The sequence below is a fragment of the Palaemon carinicauda genome, chromosome 13, assembly GCF_036898095.1.
Source record: "Palaemon carinicauda isolate YSFRI2023 chromosome 13, ASM3689809v2, whole genome shotgun sequence".
Classification (NCBI taxonomy): Eukaryota; Metazoa; Arthropoda; class Malacostraca; order Decapoda; family Palaemonidae; genus Palaemon; species Palaemon carinicauda.
In genome coordinates, this window is record NC_090737.1 from 70,822,668 (window position 1) to 70,844,337 (window position 21,670).

Consider the following 21,670-nt stretch of genomic DNA (forward strand, 5'->3'; position numbering starts at 1 on the left):
AGGGGGACAGCACCTAGGTTGTCGTTCACGAAGATCCTGCTGCTCGTGATAGGCATGTGCTCGGCATGCCTCCAAGGGTTCATCACAGAGCAGGTTGCAAGGTCCTTCACGTTGATCTTCCTCTGAGGTTGCTTCGTCAAACGGAGGATCTCTTTTTTGAAGTCCTCGTCCCTCTTGTGGAGCCTATCCTCGAGGACCGCTATCATGGCCTGGAAATTGTCCATGGAGTCATCCGCTCTTGTGGGCATAGGAGTGGACGATGTAGAGGGGACTGGTTCCGAGATGACTACGGAAGCGATAGAGGGTGCAGGGGCACCTTCTTTTTCGGAGTCAGGAGCCTCTGTAGGTTCCTCTTCTCGACCCTCGGCCATCAGGGTCCTCTCAGTGGTGTCCGACACCTCTGACATCCTCTCATCATCATCGAGGTGGATGTCTTGGAGTGCGTCCGAAACGTCAGGGTCGACCATCAGCTGGACGCAGCGAATCTCCGATTTGGGAATGACGGCATCCGCAGATGCCTTAGAGAAGAGCATAGCTCTCATCTTCTCACTGGGGAGATAGGACCCCGTGGCGTTCTTCTGGAAACCACGCACCCACTTATGTAGTTTCTCACGAGCGATGTCCCTTGACTCCGCTAACTGGGGAGCCTCGAACGCAGGTCCTTGCAGACAGGGCACATCTGCGGGTCCCAGTACCTCAGAGATCCCTGGGTGACGGAGCAGCTGGCGTGGGTTCGGCACGCCAGGTGGCCGTAAAAGTCATGGCGCCGAACGCTGCAGAAGGCGCTCTCACACCGGATGTACTCCTCCTGTAAAGAAGAAAGGGATACATGAGTATATGGAAGTCTATAATGATGGACTTAAAGTAATATTAGATTAGTCTTAAAGTAATCTCAATTACAGTATAAGATTCCTTTCCAAGTGTAAGCTTAGGATAGGTAAGCTGGAAATGAAGCAGGAAAGACACATACTTGTGAATCCCGCCCAGCCAATTGCCGTATCTTACACCAATACTAACTCTAGGGTTTTCATTCGGAGAAGCCCGAAGGAGGAAGCTATCCAGTAGGGATAGAAAAGCCTAGCTAGTCTTTCCTCCGAGGTGTTAGTAGTGGTGAAAGGGAGGGAGCTGAGATCCTTCAGCATAGGGAAAAGGGGAAATAATTATCCCCAATTCGAATAGGTCCCGGCAAGGGACTGCGCATGGATGCACAGAGTATGCTAGAAAATTATCTATTGCATAACTATACACCATAGTTTTCTGTCTAGGGTATGTACTATACCACAGATGTGCTGGCTATCGTATATAGCCATACAACAGACACTGCCGGCAGGGTTAGAGAAAGGTGACAGCCCACCGTCGTAATATGGATTAGGTGGGACCGGCAGCCTGCCGACGCGTCGAAGACACACCGGCGGGTCTCCGATTGAGGGTAACCCCTTCCAGCCATCAGTCTATGTGACGGGGAAACGGAGACGACCTCAGGAATGATGGCAGATCACCGACATGTCAGCGACCACCGGCAGTCGGCAGGCAACCGGCTGTAGGTATCGATCTTTGAGACTGGGAGGAGACCTAGGCTACGCTGTCGGCTGTTGCCAGCAGAGTTGTGTGCCAGTGGACTGGCACTTGATAGAGAGAGAGAAAGCATAGAGGAAGGGAGAGGGAGGGGCGGCAGCTCACTACCCCAACCTCGCCTTCCTCAAGAAGGAGGGTTCAAATGGAAGGAAGAGTGTGATCAGGCTTCCATCCAGCCGCAACTAAGCCGGCGGTCAGCTAGGGTTGCGGGTGGTAGTCCAAAGGAGGAACGAAGAACACTCAGATAGCAGGGAGGTCTCCCGCCGGCAGACCGACCTGCCGTACGCTATCCCATAGTTCAACTATGTGCGGGAAGCTAAGCAGCTCGGACTAGCAGGCGAAAGAAGCCAGGCTGACCCCACAACCCACTGACTCTCGGTCGAGTTGTAGGACGGTGGACAGAGGTGTGATGGCTAGGCCATCACCAAAGGACAGAGGGGGAGGGGAAAGGGTCCTGAGAAGGGGTTTGGGGGTTGGTGTGAGCCTTCACCGACACCCTAAAGGGGATTCTTTTTCAGTACCGGCGCCATCCCAGGTATAGGAAGAGTTCATTCTCCAGCCTAGGGTGGGTTAGTACAGAAAAGGAACGGCATGGTCGTACCGTCCTAAACTATGAAGAAACAGAATCCTAGTGTCTTCCTAAGCTAGGCTAGGGAAAGCATATCCCCTAGCCCAGAGAAGGTAAGCGTAGGACAAGTCGCTAGGCCACAGGGAAGAAGGGTCGTAACCCTACCAGGTGCGGCCTAGGGAGGAGGGCGAAGCCCCCCCCCCCCCTTTTTGCCATCCAGCGGAAACCCAAAGGAGAGTTCATTCACCTAAGGGGGGGGGGGGGAGCTGGGGGCAAACGACTGATACTCTGAGGTTCTGACCCTAACTCAAAGCTCATGAACTATGGCTCTGGACAGGAAAAGAAAATCCTAGCCTAACCTCACTTGAGTACATTCAAGATAAGGAGGACTAGGATGTAGCCTAGGCTACCTCAGAGGGAGGAGAGATTACCTTAGGCAAAGGTAACCGGGGAGGTGTGAAAGTATACAAAAGCCACTAAGCCATAGGTTAGGGGCAAAGGAATCGACTACCAAGATCATCAAAACCCCTTGTATACTTTCAAGAAGGAGAAAAACCCATGTGCAATCACTGAATCTTATATGTATAAATGCCTAATATCTTCATTTGATAAATAACACCGGGAACACTTATTATAGCATGCATGAAAGTAGACTAAAACGCCAAGGCTTATCGAGCCTAGGGGACTGAGCTAGCAATTCTAGAGTCATAAATTTGGCTACCTACACTCACCGAAATTAAAGAATACTATCGGCATAATATAACTAATTCCTAGTAATGAAGACTAAATAACTAATACTGATAATTAGTTAATAAACCGGGATGGTTGCTCTGACTAACTAAATAAAGCATGCGAAGCGAACAACAGCGTCAGAGACGCCTCCGGTTAGGCAACAGCTCCGCCACAAAACACAGTATTTAAAGATAAAAAGGCGTTACTTTACGGTCAGAGCTGATTTATACAATATAAGAATATGGTACTCAACTTTCCAGAGGCAGAAAAAGCTGAAGGTTGCGACATGCTGGTAGTAAATAGCAAACAACTGGGAAAAAACACCTGGTCATAGACGCTACTAGAGAAGGAATGGGGACGCGGGCGGTTATGACGTCAGCCAAGACGGCGGTATTTATGACGTCATCCGAGTACCATAACATTAACGGAGGAGGAGAACTTTGTAACGGCTCCTCCCATATCTTGCCACCAACTTCTCCCTCGAAGCGTAAACGCTATGTCGAGTGCAGATAGCTATGTGGCGTGTCAAGTATGCGTCCCCGGTTATTATACGATATTCTAAAGGGAAACCTTATGGGTACTCGCGCCAGAAGTTAGAATTCTGTGAAACCTTTAGTTTCATTCTCTGGGAATATCTACTGTAGTCATATATACCCTTAGGAAGCTACTGAAGGAACCTTCCATCAGGACGACATGGCCTGAGCCCCAAAAAAAGATTATAAAACTCTCAGTTATAGCCTATGCAAAAAAAAAAAAAAAAAAATCTATTCTATGCGAAGCTATTGTTATGTAATAATTTGGCCATATTAAGTTCAGTGAGACTATACATGGACTATTTTCAGAAGGCTTCTTAACTTGCACTAAACCTTTCTCAAATCCTCTTCGTATAATTCACCCTCCTAATAACGCTATTCTGAACGGTTTTCGTAACCAACAGAAAGCTGGATTTCTGCAATTTGTGTAGTCTCTCGTGTTCTGTAACTTATAAATCTCTCTCTCATGAGAAATAAACCATCTAGGATACTGCCGTGTAATGCTTCTCAGTACCATTTTTTTCGTTATTTATCATGCAGATTAATATACAATACTTTAATCTTTATGCACTGCTATCTAAAAACTTTACTTTAAACGTAGTTAACTCCTCCAATCCTGTTGGGTGGTATTTTTCAGTGTTTGAGTGTTTGGGGTACTCTATGACAAATCAGTAACATAAAAAGCAGGGAACGAAACTTTTTACCATTTTGGCTACTTTCCCCTACAAATTTCAGTTATGAACAGGGGCTGAACTAGAACAAACTACTCTCTCTCTCTCTCTCTCTCTCTCTCTCTCTCTCTCTCTCTCTCTCTCTCTCTCTCTCTCTCTCTCTCTCTCTCTCCATTAGCAATTTAAACTCTTTGTGGACTTATATCAAATGGTTTGACTGAAATAAAAAAAAAAAACTGCCAAATTCGCATGGTAGTCATTTTGTCCCAGGCCCATGATTAATCGAATAAAAGAACACAGTATAAGGTTTATTGAGGAGCCATCAATATGATTAACAAGGAGATCGCACTTAAAGATACTTAAAGAGAGGAAAGAGGGCTACTGCATAATGTAGAACTTAAATTTAGTATCTACTGGGGTTCATGTTCTATGTCATACTACTGTAGAGAGGCTATGTACTCGTACAGTAGAGTAATCATTTGCTTTGAGAGTTTGGTTTACCTAGGTTCATTGGATTGATACAGTACTGCAAAACGTATTTAGATAAATGTAAACTTAATTAAATGCCTTAGGTTAGATTGGCTATCATTTTAGATCAGGCTAAATTGTTTAAAGGAAAATAGTTAATGATTATTTCTTCGGAAAGAAAAGTTTCTGATAATAGGATCTTCTTTTATATTAAGATAGTAACATCATACCTCAATATATTACAGAATACGGTAGCATTGCATTATCAGATATACCAGAATCTTATTTACATTTAAAGACTTGGAAATTATTTCAAGAACCATTAATGACTCAGGAAAATAATCATGGACGTGAGGAACTGTCAGGTAGGCCTACCTTAGTAGGAGTACGTGTTTTTCTTTCGTTTGAATTACTTAAGGACAGTTATATACGTGCAATAACGGCATTTTTACTTCAACAATTCTTACCTCAACATTTCGTCACTATGATGACCTAAAATTTATCATATCCCCTTTAAACTAAAATAATGTCATGTTATTGAGCTTCCATGAATTCCTAAGAGCTTTATTACAAACAATATGTCTAAAAAAAAAAAAAAAAAAAAAAAAAAAAAAAAAAAAAAAACATGAAAAAATAATTACTTCTCCTACTCAATAGCATGTATAGATTCAAGATAACTTCAACGGTATATTAAAAGTACAGTAAGGTAGTAGGTTGGCCAGGCCACCAGCCAACCGTTGCTATAGACCAGCCCTGTGCAACCTGCGGCCCAAGGGCCACATGCAGCCCTCAAAGGCTTTCACTACGGCCCTTTCTCCTAGAAATAAATAAGCTATAGTGCGGCCCTCAGAGAGAGAGAGAGAGAGAGAGAGAGAGAGAGAGAGAGAGAGAGAGAGTGTGTGTGTGTGTGTTTGTGTGTTACCAATTAGAGCTTCACTACAAAGCATGAAGGGGACCACGGCAGGACAAAATATTTTTGATGAACTGGAAAAAGTATTGGCAAGGTTTGGAATGGACTACACTAATTTAGTTTCATTACAACAGATGGTGTACCTGCGATGTCTACTCAGAAAAAATGGGGTTGTTGGATTACTGAAGACTAGAATGGGGTCTCAAAATATTGACTCAGGTTCACTTACTGTCCTGCATTGTATCATACATCAGGAAGCTTTTATGTGCAAAGACAATAAACTTTAAGCATGTGACTAATATTCTTGTAATAGCTGTCAATTTCATTAGGTCAAGAGGTTTAAATCACCGCGAGTTTCAGCAGTTAATGGTAGACATTGATGCAGAGTACAGTGATATAAAGTATTTTTGTGAGGTAAGGTGGCTAAGCAAAGCAGGAATGTTGAAGAGAGCATATGATCTTTTGGAAGAAATTCAGCTATTCTTAGATATGAAAGGTAATGCCATCCCTGAATTGAGAGATAAGGAATGGAGATATGATTTAGCATTTTTAGTAGATATAACTGATCATCTTAGTGCACTGAATGTTAGACTTCAAGGAAAAGATCAACTAGTAAATGAAATGTTCTCACTGATCAAAGGCTTCCAGATAAAATTGCGTCTGTGGGAGTCACAAATCAGAAACTAAAACCCAGCCCACTTTCCAACACTGGAAAACCATAACATAGCAACTTTCAATATCAGAAGTAAAGGGACAAGTTGGCAGTCTTACGAGAGTGATTTTCAGAAAGTTTTGATGACCTCAAGAAACATTCGTACGCCATTGAAATCTGTGCTTCTCCTTCTTCTGTGGATATAACTGCAATTCCCAAGGACATGCAAATGGAAATAATCGAACTACAGTGTTATGATGAACTAAGAAAGAAGTTTGATGATAATTCAATATACCAGTTTTATAAGAAGCATGAATCAGTAACAGTGTATCCAAAACTCTCTGTTCATGCGAGGAAAATGATGGCAGTGTTTGGTAGCACATATGTATGTGAGCAACTTTTTTAAAAAATTAACCTGGTCAAAAACAAGTATAGGTCCTCACTTACTGATGAACATTTGGAAAGTACCCTGCGTATAGCCACATCATCCATACAGCCTGATATTGATGAGCTGGTGTCCCAAATGCAACATCAACCATCTCACTAAGATAGCCATTCATTTGCTAATTAATGGTTAGAAAAATGTCTGTTTGATAATTCTTATAATATAGACTCTAGTCTTGGGTAGTGCTATAGCCTCTGTACCATGGTCTTCCGCTGTCTCAGATTAGAGCTATCTTGCTTGAGACACACTGTTCTATCTTATTTCTCTTCCTCTTGTTTTTTTTTTTTTTTTTTTTTAAGTTTTTATAGTTTATATATGAAAGATCTAATTTATTGTTGTTACTGTTCTTAAAATGTTTTATTTTGATTTTTTATTACTTCTTTTGTATTTCTTTTTAATTTCCTCGTTTCCTTTCCTCACTGGGCTATTTTGCCTGTTGGAGCCCTTGGGCTTATAATATCCTGCTTTTCCAACTATGGTTATAGCTTAGCTTGTAATAATAATAATAATAATAATAATAATAATAATAATAATAATAAACAAGAAAGACGTAAGAAGAATAAAGGAATTTACCCTGGAAGAAGCAAAAAAATTCTATAGGGACAAAGAGAACGTAGTTAACTCAAGGGAATACAACAACCATTTCTTCAACTCATGTCCAAACCTATTTTTACTTACTTTACTTTAAGGGCTACTTTTCTGGTCCTATATACTGTAGTAAGGGAACCGGACGTCCAAAATATCTAGGAGAATGCTACGTATTGTGCAACCAACAAATCGTGTTGACACGATGATTACAAATTACTGAAACCCAGATATATGTCTACTGTAGGCTGTGGAGCCTTTAAATATGCGGCCCTAAGACCATACAATAAGCTCTCACTAAACATTTGAAAGACTGAAGATATTAAGGCATTCAAGAGGAAAAATAAAGACTTTCTTGTTCTTTAAGTTCTTCGATAGTGTGGATTTGGCAATAAACGAGCAGTATGCGGTGCGAAATGTTGAATGTTTTGGAGCGAACATAATAAAAAGACTGTGAAGTTCAGTCTTTTTATTGTGTTCGTTCCAAAGCATTCAACATTCCACAACGCATACTGCTCGTTTATTGTCAAATCCCCACTATCAACACTATCGAAGCACTTAGAGAACATGAAAGTCTTTATTTTTCCCCTTGAATGCCTTAATATCTTCAGTCTTTCAAATATTTAGTGAGAGCTTATTGTATGGTCTTAGGGCCGCATATTTAAAGGTTCCACAGCCTACAGTAGACATATATCTGGGTTTCAGTAATTTGTAATCATCGTGTCAACACGATTTGTTGGTTGCACAATACGTAGCATTCTCCTAGATATTTTGGACGTCCGATTCTGATAACTTGATCGGTTATTGTACATATTTTAAACTCAATTCTCGTTTTAATAGGCACCAAGCGTAAATCAGTTAGTGTAGGGGTGATCCTTTCTCTGGGTGGGACACCTTTTATTAGTCTTGCTTCTCTGTTTATTATGTTCTGTAATTTCTTAAGTTGCACTTTTGGTAAATTATAGTAGGTGGAGTTATAGTAGTCAATCCTGGTAATGACAGTTTATCACAAGTTTCTTTACAGAATGCTCATCCAGGTGCTACTTTTTAAAACCAAGGTTTCTAAGATGATAACCAGCAATTTTAATACATTATATATTTGGGTATTGAAAGACAAGTTGCAGTCAAGAGATGCTCCTAGATCACAAACTGTACTAGATATCAGGGAAGAGTTGTTATTTATGTTTATTTGAACATCGCCTAAGTCTCTTACATTGTTTTTCTCTCCAACCACCATCCACTCAGTTTTATTTCCATTTAATATTAGTGTGAAGGAGCTCAGTATATGGGCCAGTGAATTTGCTGTCTTATTGAACATTGCAGAAATATGCGTGTACCAGGTAAATGCATCTATGAGTACAGATATACTTATGTAGTGTCACACCAGTAGAGAGAGGTTTTATCATGTTCACAGGTACCCTATAAGATTTAACAGGAACCACAGGCAACTTTCTGGCTTCTAGTGCGGTAGTTCTATGTTCTTTAAAACTGTGACATGTAGGACAGAACTTTACCTAAGTCACATGCCCTCAAAGGCCTTGTATATGGACTTACGTGTACAATATAGATGGCTTGATTAACTGAAAAGTGTGCGAAAACCACCTGTGCACAAAATTCATCTCCCCACTTATTATATGTACAGTATAAGATATCTTTTATATGGAAAATTTTCCTCATGGAACATTCAGGAAGGGAGAGTACCTGTCTAACTCTCCTTTGATTACTGCTGGCACGTATCCCATCGATTCCTCTTTCTTCTGTCCCACATAGACTTTACATTCATCCCATCCATACCATATCAGTCAATCACACTTGCAGCGTCAGGGTACTCATTTGGACATATGTATATTCTGTCTCCCACTTGCATTCATCTTGGTTATTTCCCTCACTTTCTCTCCTACTGAGGTATCCACTAACATTCTCTCTCTCTCTCTCTACTCTCTCTCTCTCTCTCTCTCTCTCTCTCTCTCTCTCTCTCTCTCTCTCTCTCTCTCTCTCTCTCTCTCTCTCTCTCTCCGGCGTCAATGACCTTAGATGCCAGGATGCCTGAAAACTTTAAATCAATCAATCAATCTCTCTCTCTCTCTCTCTCTCTCTCTCTCTCTCTCTCTCTCTCTCTCTCTCTCTCTCTCTCTCTATACCAGCAGCCATTTTCTGTCTGCCTGCTGCTAGTACTTTCCACTTATCTATTTTGTTTGCGTTGGTTGTTCTTCCTTCCTCCTTTGTGACCTAGTAGTTATCTTCTAGAGAGGAAATAAGCTACTTTATTACCCATGCCTACTATGCGGTTGAGACCACTTAAATTGAATACTGACAGAATTTTCATCTACCTAGCTTTTCCAGTAGTTAGATGCCCTTGTGAAAAAAAAAAAAAAATGTGGGCCAATGATCAGTTTGCAACTGAATTTAATGGCCTAACAAAAAGAACCGATGCCTCTCCAGGACACACAGAATTGCCAATGCTTCTCGAACAAAGGTGCTATAATTCTTCTCCACACCGTTCAGGAAAAACAAACAGGTTGATCTCTCCCATTATTGTCTCGTGAAATTGTGCTACCAGTAGCTATGCTACTTACGTGCATTGTCACCAAAAATGGACAACCAAATCTAGGATTTGCAAGTAACTCATTGCTAGTCAAGGCAGCTTTCAGTTAGCTAAAATCTCTCTTCTACAGCCACCAACTGTTTTCTTTTTACTTCTTTAGTGATCTAAGAGTCTTGCTGTCTCTCTAAAAATAGTTTTTTCGGGCAACTAGCTAATTCTTTAGGAGTACTCAACCTGGGGTACTCTAGAACTGTATTTTCTTTACTGCTAACGAATGAATACTCTCTAAGGTCACTAAATGGCCCAAAGAAATTTACTCATTTGCGGAAAACTTACAATATGTTAAATATATTATTATGACAGTACGGCACCAGGCTTCCAAAACCCTTTGGATATTTCATATATGTTCTTCATCTGTTCCTCGGGTTAGAGTATTATAATGTTGTCTATATATCCAAGAACCTCAAGACTAGTCAAGGGAGATAGGACTAACATCATTGCTCTTGAAAAGTGACTAGGAATATTTTTCAAACCAATAAGAAAGATCAATTACTATAAAGGACATTTTACTCTTACTGTTAGTGGTGGTTCGTAGCTGAAATTGGTGAGAGTGCTGCTTCAGAAAGCATACAAACATATAAAAAGAAAATCTAGATAAACTGGAAGCAGAATAATATTCAAATTCTACACTTATGACATTAAAAAATACAAACACATTTCTATGCACAGCACACGCGAAATAAATGAAACACTATTTTATACCAGCACATCAGCATCGGCACTGCATGAGTTACAGTGTTCTCCCTCCCCAGCATCCAGGTTCCTGCCATGGACATACGGATACGGATAAGGATAGGGAAGTGGGGAATGTGGGGAAAGGATAAGTACCCCTGGATACAATCCAGTTTATAGCCCGAAAGCAGGTACTCGGGATGGGAAAGAATAAGGAAAAAGGGAGAAAGAGAAGTACAGGAGAAGAATAAAAGAGAGGGGCAAACCCTCATGCGATATTAGATAGTATTAGAATCAGTTTGAGAAAGGAAAAGACAGGCAGGGAAAGGAAAGTTTTTTTGGTTCTAAGTCTAGCCCTTGCTACAGGAGTCCGTTCGTCTGATACCTATTTTGATGGTTTAGAAAAAGGTATGTGAGCATGCACATATCAGCCAAAAACCCTGTCACTGAAACTGTGAAGCACATAGTTCTATACAAATATTTCAGCATTTATTCTATAAACTTGGTGATGGTGACTAACATGAAGCTTAAGTATTATATAATATACTAGTATAAAGAAAGAATTAAAGAAAAAATGACTCATATTCAATGTTATCGATAATATCGATTGGAAATAGGGTGTGCTGCAGCTCTGAAGTGCCTACACACGAGCCACTACTGCCTAATGTCTCTTTGAATTGGAATTTAATGATAGCCAGATTTCAAATGAATAGTGGTTTAATATCTATGAGCAGCTCTTTAATAGAGGTCTATAGATACTCACTTAAACAAAGCATTCCTTTTTCCTTACTGCCAGGATTAGAGAAACACAGGGCGATTTGATTTCCCCACTAATTCTTTGTTCTCTTAATTTACTAATTTCCCTTTCCGTTTCCCTTTGAAAAATTAATTTGAACCTTATATGGCATTAATCTATTAGGCATTGTCTGCTCAGTTTCAATACTAAAGGGATATCGATCGAACCTAATTGTAGGCTCATCCCCAAAAGCGATAGCTGCTAGCGATGTGTTGATGTTCAGATGGGCACTGTGCCCAAGCTTTCTTCATCAAGCTATGGGTGACTTCGTGTGTGCGAACAGAAATCATAACTCCAATGATTCCATCATCAGCAAGTTGAGACACCTCCAATTTGCACAGTGAATCAATACCCAAAACAATAGTCTTATCACTGAAGTTGATTACAGTAATATATGTGGTGTTCTCTTTTATCTTTCCTAGATCTTCTCATAGCATATTTGACCACTTGTCAAAGGGCTTTATATGTACAAAAATTTCTTTTTGGACGAGGTTGAGAAGGGGAGACAGTTATACTTGCCAGTACTTAGGCTAATACAATGTTCCCCTCATCTGGTACTTGGTACTGCTGTTACACTTAGTCCTCCTTGTCTCTCCCTCCTAAATAGGCACTAACAGTTTCCTTTTTCATTCCTTCCATAGAAAGTTCATACCCTCCCACCAGCACCTTTAAGGAATTACCTTCACCTCCCTAAAGAGTGATATTGTTGAACATAATAAAATTTAGATCTAAAATACAACTAATTCCTGGTATGCCCAAGATGGGCATTAGATCAAAGTCATGCATAAAGTTATTCTATCCTACCTTGAAGGAGTGGAGTATCAAGGTTGATTGGTGATGGATACAGAGGGATTGAGGTACTTCCTTGTTCAAGAAGTGAAACGCTGGCAGCCGTGTCCAGTATGGATCTAATAGACTTACCAGACAAGATTACACGCACTGCCAGTACACTGAGCCACCATGAATGTTTAAGGGATGGGCTCACGATCCAATTCACGAGTCAATCACACGTGCGATGTCATTCATCACAGTACCACGGGAGTGAAGTCAGAGGTTCAGAGGGAGGTGCCTTAACCCTCGGGCCAGATGACCCCAGTCCTCTCATCAGGCTTAGGATCTTCTCTGCTTCGTTATCTGCTGCTAATGCAGGGCAACCTCTTCTCCCTTTCCTTTTGATACTGGGTGGAAGATTAGAGGGAACACCCTCAGGCGAGTCTGCGCAGATCACTTCATTCATTCATGCCCCTCTGCCAGCACACATTGAGTTCCTCCTGGACTGTTGACTATAGTCTCCTTTTCCCCGGACTGGTGGTTGTCATCTACTGCTTCACCTTGAAGGCAACTGTCCCTGACGTCAAAGAAACAAATACTTCGCTTTACTGTGACCCACCATATTCATTTGAATGAATTATAAAATTACAGGAAAAAAATTTGGATTTGCAGTGTTGTTCACGAGATGCCAAACTTTAAGCCGATCTTACAGAACTTTTGAATATACTTTTTAAATCTTAAAGAGGTTCCTGTGAAAGTGAAATTATTGTTTTGATTAGAATAAAGCTGCTAGTCTTCCTCCTTTTAACAGTTCTACCATATCCCAAATATCAAATTCTATGAGAAGGAGGGACAAAAGTAACTACAATTATACAGATATTTTTTACATTGAGCAAAATAACCATGGCATGTTTAGCATTATTTGTCATGTAATCAACCATTTATGATTATGAATATAAATATTTAGTATTCATATAAATATAAATATTTAGTATTCATATAAATATAAATATTTAGTATTCATATAAATATAAATATTTAGTATTCATATAAATATAAATATTTAGTATTCATATTACATTGAGTACTTGTTTAAGAAGTCAGTTTTTATATTATCATATTATCTTTTAGACACTGATTTTGAAGCAAGAAGCTTTCAAACTACTTTGTATGCCACCGAGAAATAAAGAAAATGAAGACGAGTGAATTGGTCGTAGCCTACAGGATCAGAGATAACTATTACCTTCCTGTCCTGTGAAGTAGTATCAACTGCAATATACAGTTTATTAGGACTTATTTTACTCTTATGGCTCTTAAAATTAAAAAAAACACGCACTCATTATATATATATGTATATATATATATATATATATATATATATATATATATATATATATATATATATATATATATATATATATATATATATATATATATATATATATATATATATATATATATATATATATACATATATATATATGTATATATATATATATATATATATATATGTGTGTGTGTGTGTGTGTGTGCGTGTGTGTGTGTATATAACAGATTTTGAACCAGGAAAAATCTATTTTGGGGTGAGATAGCCATGTCGCCCTGATGGAAGTTCCTCATTGGCCGGTTCTACTTGGGATATTTCTGCTAGTGATATACCAGAGAAATATACCTTAGAGTTCTAACCTCCGGAGCGAATATTCCGAGAGATATCATGTATAAATCAGGGACGTGTTAATAACAAGTCATGGTTATCCTTCCCCAAAGAGACAACCTTGTCTCGAGAGATAAAGGATAGGGTAGGATACATGGGCGAGAGAGCCGTTACAACTCTCGATCTCAAGGATGTGCTACCACTAACACGCTTCCTGCTGAACCATTCCAGGAGCACCCATCGCACTGAGAAATGGGATGGGATAGCACCCAAAAACAGATTTTTCCTATGTCAAAACCGTTTTTTTTGGGCTCGAGCCATGTGGTCCTGATGGAAGTATACCAGAGAACTATCATTCTCAGTTGTGACCAAGAGAGTCTTAACCCTGTAACTCCATAGATAAAAGCATACTTCCTACAGCATTGGTACTATGGTACCGAACGATGAGAGTAAGCGAGAAGTTTGAATAAAGGTAGGAACAAAGTAAACCAATAGCACAGTCCCACTCACTATGAAGAACTTTGTCTCCAGTAGATGAAAAGACTGAAGTCAATGAAAGGAGAGTTAAAGAAATTTTGATACACTACATTTATTTCATATAGATAGCAGGTCCAAAGAAAGGAAACGCAAAAAGGAATAGTAATCTTATAATGTTTCTGAAAGTACATACATGTAGTAATAATAATACAGTAAGATACACAACATTTATATAAGTATACACAGAAAACCTGAGTTTTCAGACCCCAAATTATGAAACCGAGTAGTAAAACAGTACTACTCATGACATAACAAGAAAATATCACCTGTAACTCGTTATAACATTAAAAGGGCATATGGAACAAAAGATCATAGTCCCCTTGCACAATGTACACTGAGAAGTCCATATTATACAGTCCAAACGTGTCCGTGCACAACACTTAAGAAGCTGGTTTAATCACATTAATACTGGCCACCACGAAGTATTTGATCTCTTCCAACTAACGTAGGTAATGTTTGAAGAACACTCTTGAAGATTTCCATCTTGTGAAAGCCTGTAAGCCTGCAAAGGACATAGATAGGAAAAAATCTAAGGAAGAGGCAACTTTTCTAGGGTCATGACCCGCTGGAATACTTTCCGGGTCAGCCCTTTTGATGAAGTGGGTAAGTTTGGACCTTAGCTGTTTCAGAGATAAGTTAGATCCTGTCGACTCCCCTTTAAAAAGTTGACCACCTTTTAGAGGATCAGCTCTTGGATAGGTAGGCTTTAAGGCTCTCCACGGGGCACAGAGAAAGGTCCTCCTGTAGTGGAGCAATTTTTCAGGGCCCCAGCATTTCATGAGAGGTTCGTTTTTCACCAAGAATGCAGGATCTGGATAAAGGTTTAACTCTCCCGAATCCGAGAATTCAACGTACCCATCATCCCTTGAAAGGGCCATAATCTCACTGACTCTGGCACCAGAAGCCATAGCAAGCAAAAAGATAAACTTTTAAGTAAGATCCCTCAGAGAGGCAGAGGCATTATCTATCGTAGAGGCAAAGGGCAAGACTTATCCAACGACCATGAAATAGCCTTGGGAGGAGCATTAGGTTTCAGTTTAGCACAAGCCTTAAGGATCTTTTTGAATAGCTCACTTTTGAGTTCGATATCAAAAGCATAAGCGATCGGTCTAGTTAGTGCCGACTTGCATGATGCTATAGTTGTAGAGGCTAGACCTTGATCGTATAGTGAAATAAAGAAAGAAATACAGAAGTCCATAGAAACAAAAGAGGGCTGATGACTTTTCACAAACGCAACCTATTTTTTCCAGGAGGACAAATATTGTCGTTTTGTGGTGTTGGACTTGTACTCTTCTATGAAGTCAATTCTTTCCCTCACAACATTAGCTGAAGGGTTTTCATTAGCCAAGAGGAATAGAAAGTCAGCAGTTTGTTCAGTACTTTTAGTAGGAGGTTGAATGGAGGAAATAGGTAGATGTAAGACCACTGGTTCTAATCCAGAGATATCGCATCCATTCCTGTCGCTACATATCGGGGAAGTTTTTTGTTGAAGCTCGTAGCAAAAAGATCGATTTGCAGTTCCAGGACTTGCTCTAGAATGAAACAGAATGATTTTAAGTCCAGAGACCATTCTGTTTCCTGAGGCTTGGATCTCGAAAGGGCTTCCGCTGTCACATTACGAACCCCTTCGAGGTGAACTGCTGAAAGATGCCCTTTCCTCCCTTTTGCTAAAGAGAGAATAGCTAGGATTACATGGTTGATCTGAGGAGATCTGGAGCCCTGTCTGTTGACACAGTGCACTATTGTGTTTTTGTCGATGACCAATTTGACATGTGATTTCGTCTTTGGGCATAGTCTCTTCAGAGTCAGAAGCAATGCCATAGCCTCCAGAACATTAATGTGAAACTTCTGAAATGCGATCGACCACTGACCATGCACTCTCTTGGAAGAGGAGTGTCCTCCCAACCTTGTTCCGAGGCGTCTGCCTGAATAGTCAAGGAAGGAGGAGGGTACTGAAGCGGGACATCGTTCGATAGACTCTTAGCAGTGAACCACAGCTTGAGCTGCTTCCGCAGTAAGGCTGGGGTTTTGTGGCGAAGATCTCTCTGAGCATTGGATGCCTTTCTTCTCCAGACTCTGTTGACATCTTTAAGACTTGCTTTCAGGATTGAGTCCGTCACGGCAGCGAACTGTAACGACCACAAGACCCTTTCTTGTTGCCATCTGGTGAGTAATTTTGAATGAAGTAGGCACCTGACCGAATTTGTGATTTCCTTTCTCTTGCCTTGTGGTAGAGAGAGGGTGTGTGACTGTAGGTTCCAGTGAAGTCCTAGCCACTGGAATTTCCGAGCTGGAGATAGCCTGGACTTTTCAAGGTTGATTTGGAAGCCCAGAGATTGTAGGAAGTTCATGACCTCTTGGGCTGTTTGAGGACATTCCAAGCTCATCGCAGCCCAGACTAACCAGACGTCCAGGTACACCATCACCTGAAGGCCTCTGTTCTAAAGTTGTTGGACAATGTCCTCGACTAGTTTCCTGAAAATCCTTGGAACTATACTGATCCCGAAGGGTATAGCTTTGAACACGTAGGCCTATCTTGCCAGTATGAAACCAAGATAGGGGAAGAAGCACCGACCTATCGGAAGATGGTGTAGACCCCCTGGGGTAGTAGGGTCCATATTTGCGGGATAGTCAACATCTAGAACTTATCGTTCAGAATGAATTTGTCTAGCGATGACAAGTCCAGAATAGTTCAAAAGAGTGTTCAAATCTTTCTTGGGCACACAGAATAGCCACCCTTGAAAGTTCACGGATTTTGTGCAATGGATGACTCCCTTCTGGAAAAGGTACTGAACGTAATCCTCCAAAAAGGGGATGTAGGTTGAAAGAACCTCTTGAACGGGGGTGATTTCTGTCTCCATTTCCAGCCTAGCTCTTTTGAGACTATGCTGTGAGCCCAGGGATCGAACTCCTATTGATCCCTGAAGAGGTAAAATCATCCTCCTACCGGAAGCTCTTTATTGTTGTTGCGAAGGACCTGCAACTTTAGACGTCTTGTCTCTACTTCCTCAGCCTCGAGTTCGACCGCCTCTCCCAGACCTTCCCCTGTTACCGGGACCTTCCTATGAGCTTTGGCAGGATGAAACATAGTGGTAGCTCTCTCGTTCACCAGGTTGAAGGCTGCAGACTGCAAAACTTACTGCTGGGGGACCGTTTGAACAGTTTGAGGGATGGCAGCAACTGAGGCTGTCACGACAGGAAAGGATTTCCTTCCTTTGAAGTGACTTCTGGGCTTCTTACCCATGGGTTGAGGTCCTTCATTGGGGGTAAATTTCCGTTTAGAGGAAATACCCCACTTGTCAATAAGGCTCTTATTCTCCTGAGCCGCTTTGTCCATGACTCCTTTAACAAGCTTCTCAGGGAAGAGATCCTTCCCCCAGATATTGGAGTCGATCATTTTACTAGGTTCATGCCTGATCGTAGCAGCAGCTAGGACGTGTTCTCTGCATGCTCTTCTGGCTAGGAAGAAAGCATGGAGATCCCTATGAAACATGATTAGGTGACTTTTAGCCAAGCAGGGAAGAGATCAGTTTTAGAATAGCTTCCAATAAGCATCTCTAGATAAGATTGCATTAAACTGTTTACCTCCGACATCTTTATCTAGTTTTCCAACAGTCAATGTATGTTGGACGTCCTCCCAATTGCTGTTTCTTGCCAAAGAAAGATAGTTGGGTATTAGTGAACTCAGCCGTCTTTAACTCCCTAACTTGCCATGATCCAGAATGATCGTTTCCTTAGGAATTGTATCATCCCTAATGGACACTTCTGAGTTAAGCCTTACATAACAGTAAGGATAGCTATCGATCGATGGAAAGAATTCCAAGCTTGAAACTGGCTTGGAACCCAAACCATCCCCTATATAAAGGAACCCTTCAGTTAAGACCATATTCTTAGCATAGCGCAAAAGGTTCTTAAAAGTGCATTCTGGCAGGCTCGAAGCTGGGGGAGCCTTAGAAGCAGGCGCCTGTCGTAAAGCTTCTATCCTCGCTGTTAGAACTGTTTGAGAACGTTCATATTTGGCAGTTAAGTTTCCATTGAAAGCTTTCATAGATGCCATTAGTTCTAATTACTGAGTAGCAAAGGTTTGTCTAATATCAGAATCGGGGTGGAGGTGGAAGCCGGGGCTTGGGTAGAAAGTAAAGAGGCATTAGGAGCTGCACTCACCTGATGTACTTCCAATGACTATTACGAGGCTTCCGTGGTCAGCAGGATCCTCTCCTTCTCTGATGAAGAAGTAGTATACATGTCATCCGTGTCCAGACTCATGACTTTCAGAGTATCTCGGACTTCATCATCTGCATGATCTGCTGGTACCGGCGGGAGCTGGACCGTCGGTAACTGGTGACCAAAAACGGAGGACACCTCAGCCTTGGGAAAGAGAAAGTCCTTCAGTTCCAGAGAAGGAAGATAAGGGGCACCTTATTGAGAGCTCTTCTAGAAGCCTCTTTCCCAGTATCAGAGCGTCCTCCGACTTCGATCTCGGACGTCCAAGGAGACATCAGTGGTATAGAATCCAGTTTGAAGGAGACCCATGCAAACCTTGAAGTCAGCAGGGTCCCAGATTGCAATAGATCCCTAAAAAACATGGCAACTTATGTGCTTCTAGCAGGTCTTGTGGCCACAGGGTAACATGACCTGCTTGGTACACATGACCGTAGAACACTCCATTTCATCAGTGACCTGTAAAGATAAGAAATGTAAATGAGTACCAGTACATCCTTAAAATATCATATCTTCTTTTAATTAGGAAAAATAAATTTGTATCATATCCTAGATAATCCTACAACTAAGGAATGGCTAAATCTAAAATATAATAGAAAATATGCCAAACAGCTCAGAAATCTGGAATGATTTATGAAGCAAAACATAATGATGGTTTTGTAGGAATATGAAGGAAAGCATCACATCAAAGGAACACCAGAACCTCCAGAGTAGGTCTAACAGAACAGCTTAAGAAGGAAAGTTCACTCATCATACCACCTAGACCAGTAACAGCTGCCCCCGAGATGGCAGTAGCAACTATTTCTAGCAGCCAGAAAAGAATGACCTGTCAATACCCCAGGCATATCGACACAAGGCAGCAGACATATTGTAAAGTCAATTGTGGGAGAAAGGACAATCCCAAGGGAAGGGTCCACACTCAGGGGAAGTACAGGAGTGAAAGGCAGTTAATAAGAGAACCAACCAGGACCTGATCATCATCATTAACTTACACAAAGGGGGATGTGGCCCATAAGATAATAAGAGCTGTACAAGACGGCCAGGACACTAAGAATTAAAGGGTGTCCTGACAAGCAGGGAGGATCCAATCGACCAACTTCAGAGGAAAATGTTCCTCAGATGTGGGATAGAAAAAGGAAGATGACAAGTCTAAAGCTGCAGCTGAGGTAGCATAGGGGGGGGGGGACCCATAGCCAACACACAGCCAGTGCTAGAACTCAAGCTGACAAGACTGGAAACAGAGACAGGAGGCAGTACCTCTGCCTATATAGGCTAGCCAGGCAAGAGAGTCAAGACTCCAAGGTAAGAGGATATAGCACAGGAAGATTGGCTGCAGACATAGGAAAAGCACTGTCAAGGCGGTAGAGGAGTGACCCAAGGGGTACCAACTCTGTGCCTAGATAGGATTAGGCCATGGCAGAACTATGTAAGTAAGCCTTGCCTCCTAGTGGGTGAGGGAAAATTCAAAAGCTAGGGCGAGATGACTAGACAAGAGGAACATAGTTCTGGCCTAGATAGGGTTAGGCTATGAGAGAACTGTGTAGGCAAGCCTAGCCTCCTAACGGGTGAGGGAAAGCTCAAAATCTAGGGTGAGATGACTAGATGACTGGAACAGTCAGGTTATGGCCTAGGTAGGAACGGGAGGGAGCAGAGAAAAACCCAAGGGTGGTCTATAAGGTGGCAGAGAGATTTCAACCAGGGGAGGAGAAAATCTCATCTACCTAGGTCAGGAAAGATAGCCTTCAAGTAGGCAAACTAAAAGGCACAAGGAAGGGGGAAGGAGTGGTGGTAATGGGAGACTCAGAAAATCGTGAGGCGGCATGGCAGAAAGGCCCAACAGCAACATGGAACAGCAATAGTGTCCCAAAGGGCTTGCCGTGATAGGGCACAGAGGACAAGTTCTCACAACCAGACATAGCCTACCAAAGACTAGAGATAAGCCTAATGATGGTTAAGGCGACACAAGGAGGTCAACTAGTCAGCATCAGAACTGGGGTAAGGTGTTTTAATATGTAAACATAAGTAGACACAGGGAACAAGATTCCGAGACCTGTGCCGACTCGCCAAACATATAGGCTAAGTGGAAAGTGAAAAGCAATCACCCTTGGGTAACTGAAAACACTATCCAACTCCCAAAAGGACCTTCAAGACCGTAGCTTCCTACCATGACGGATCGACAGCGTGGGAGGATAGACGGCCTCACCCAACCCGTAAGGTTTGGTGAAGGAAGGGAGTGGTGCACTAGTGAACCTTTACCAGGTATGGCCGCCGGCTAGGGTAGGCTAGCCTAAGCCAATGCTGATAAAAATCACAAAAGAAACACCAAGGAAGAAGGGGGGGATACCATATATATTCTACACTTCAGAATAATAAAATAACATATTCCTAAAGTAAATAACTGAATAACTAAGGATTCTGAGTGTTTGTCGACATGATAAATGGAGCAGAAAGCCAGCCGGCTTCGGAACAATAAAAGCATGCAACGTAATAAAAAACTGGGTGGAGACGCAAATTTGTCCAACAGCCGAAAGGGTGGATACTCAACTTAATCGATGAGGAAGAAGTTGAAGCATCCATGATCAAAAAATACTCAAAAAGCTAAGAAAACTAGCAGAAACACTCCAAGCGAACGGCAAAGATGGTGCTGCAAAGGGGAATGGTTCAACAGGAAGCGTGTTAGTCGTAGCACATCCTTGAGATCGGGAGTTGTAATGGCTCTCTCGCACACGTATCCTACCCTTTCCTTCATCTTTCGGGGAAGGATAACCATGGCTTATTATTAGCACGTCCCTGACTTATACACAATATCTCTCTGGATATTCGCTCAGGGGGTAAGAACTCCATGTTACCTCTAAGGTAAATTTCTCTGTTATATCACTCGCAGAAATATGTTAAGTAGAAGCTGCCAATGAGGAACTTCTATCAGGATGATATGGCTCGAGTCCAAAAAAAAAAAAATATATATATATATGTATATATATATATATGTATATATATATATATATATATATATATATATATATATATATATATATATATATATATATATATGTATATGTATATAAATATATATATATATATATATATATATATATATATATATATACATATATATATACATATATATATATATATATATATATATATATATATATACATATGTATATGTGTAGGTATATATGTGTGTGTGTACACGTATGTGTATACAGATGCAATTATACCCGTGCCTGCATATAGGATATCCATACTCCTCACGTTCGTTTTATCCAGTCAAC

At 41.1% G+C, this 21,670-nt stretch overlaps 1 protein-coding gene across 1 annotated transcript; it reads left to right on the forward strand.

Annotated features, from left to right (window-relative positions):
- Window positions 1–3,226: 3,226 nt before the first annotated feature.
- Window positions 3,227–13,189, forward strand: LOC137651649 (general transcription factor II-I repeat domain-containing protein 2-like). Its single transcript, XM_068384867.1, has 5 exons — window positions 3,227–3,362; window positions 4,793–4,912; window positions 5,771–6,069; window positions 6,264–6,494; window positions 13,115–13,189. Exons 1-5 carry the CDS (start codon window positions 3,227–3,229, stop codon window positions 13,187–13,189), a joined length of 861 nt encoding a protein of 286 aa, XP_068240968.1.
- Window positions 13,190–21,670: the final 8,481 nt, after the last annotated feature.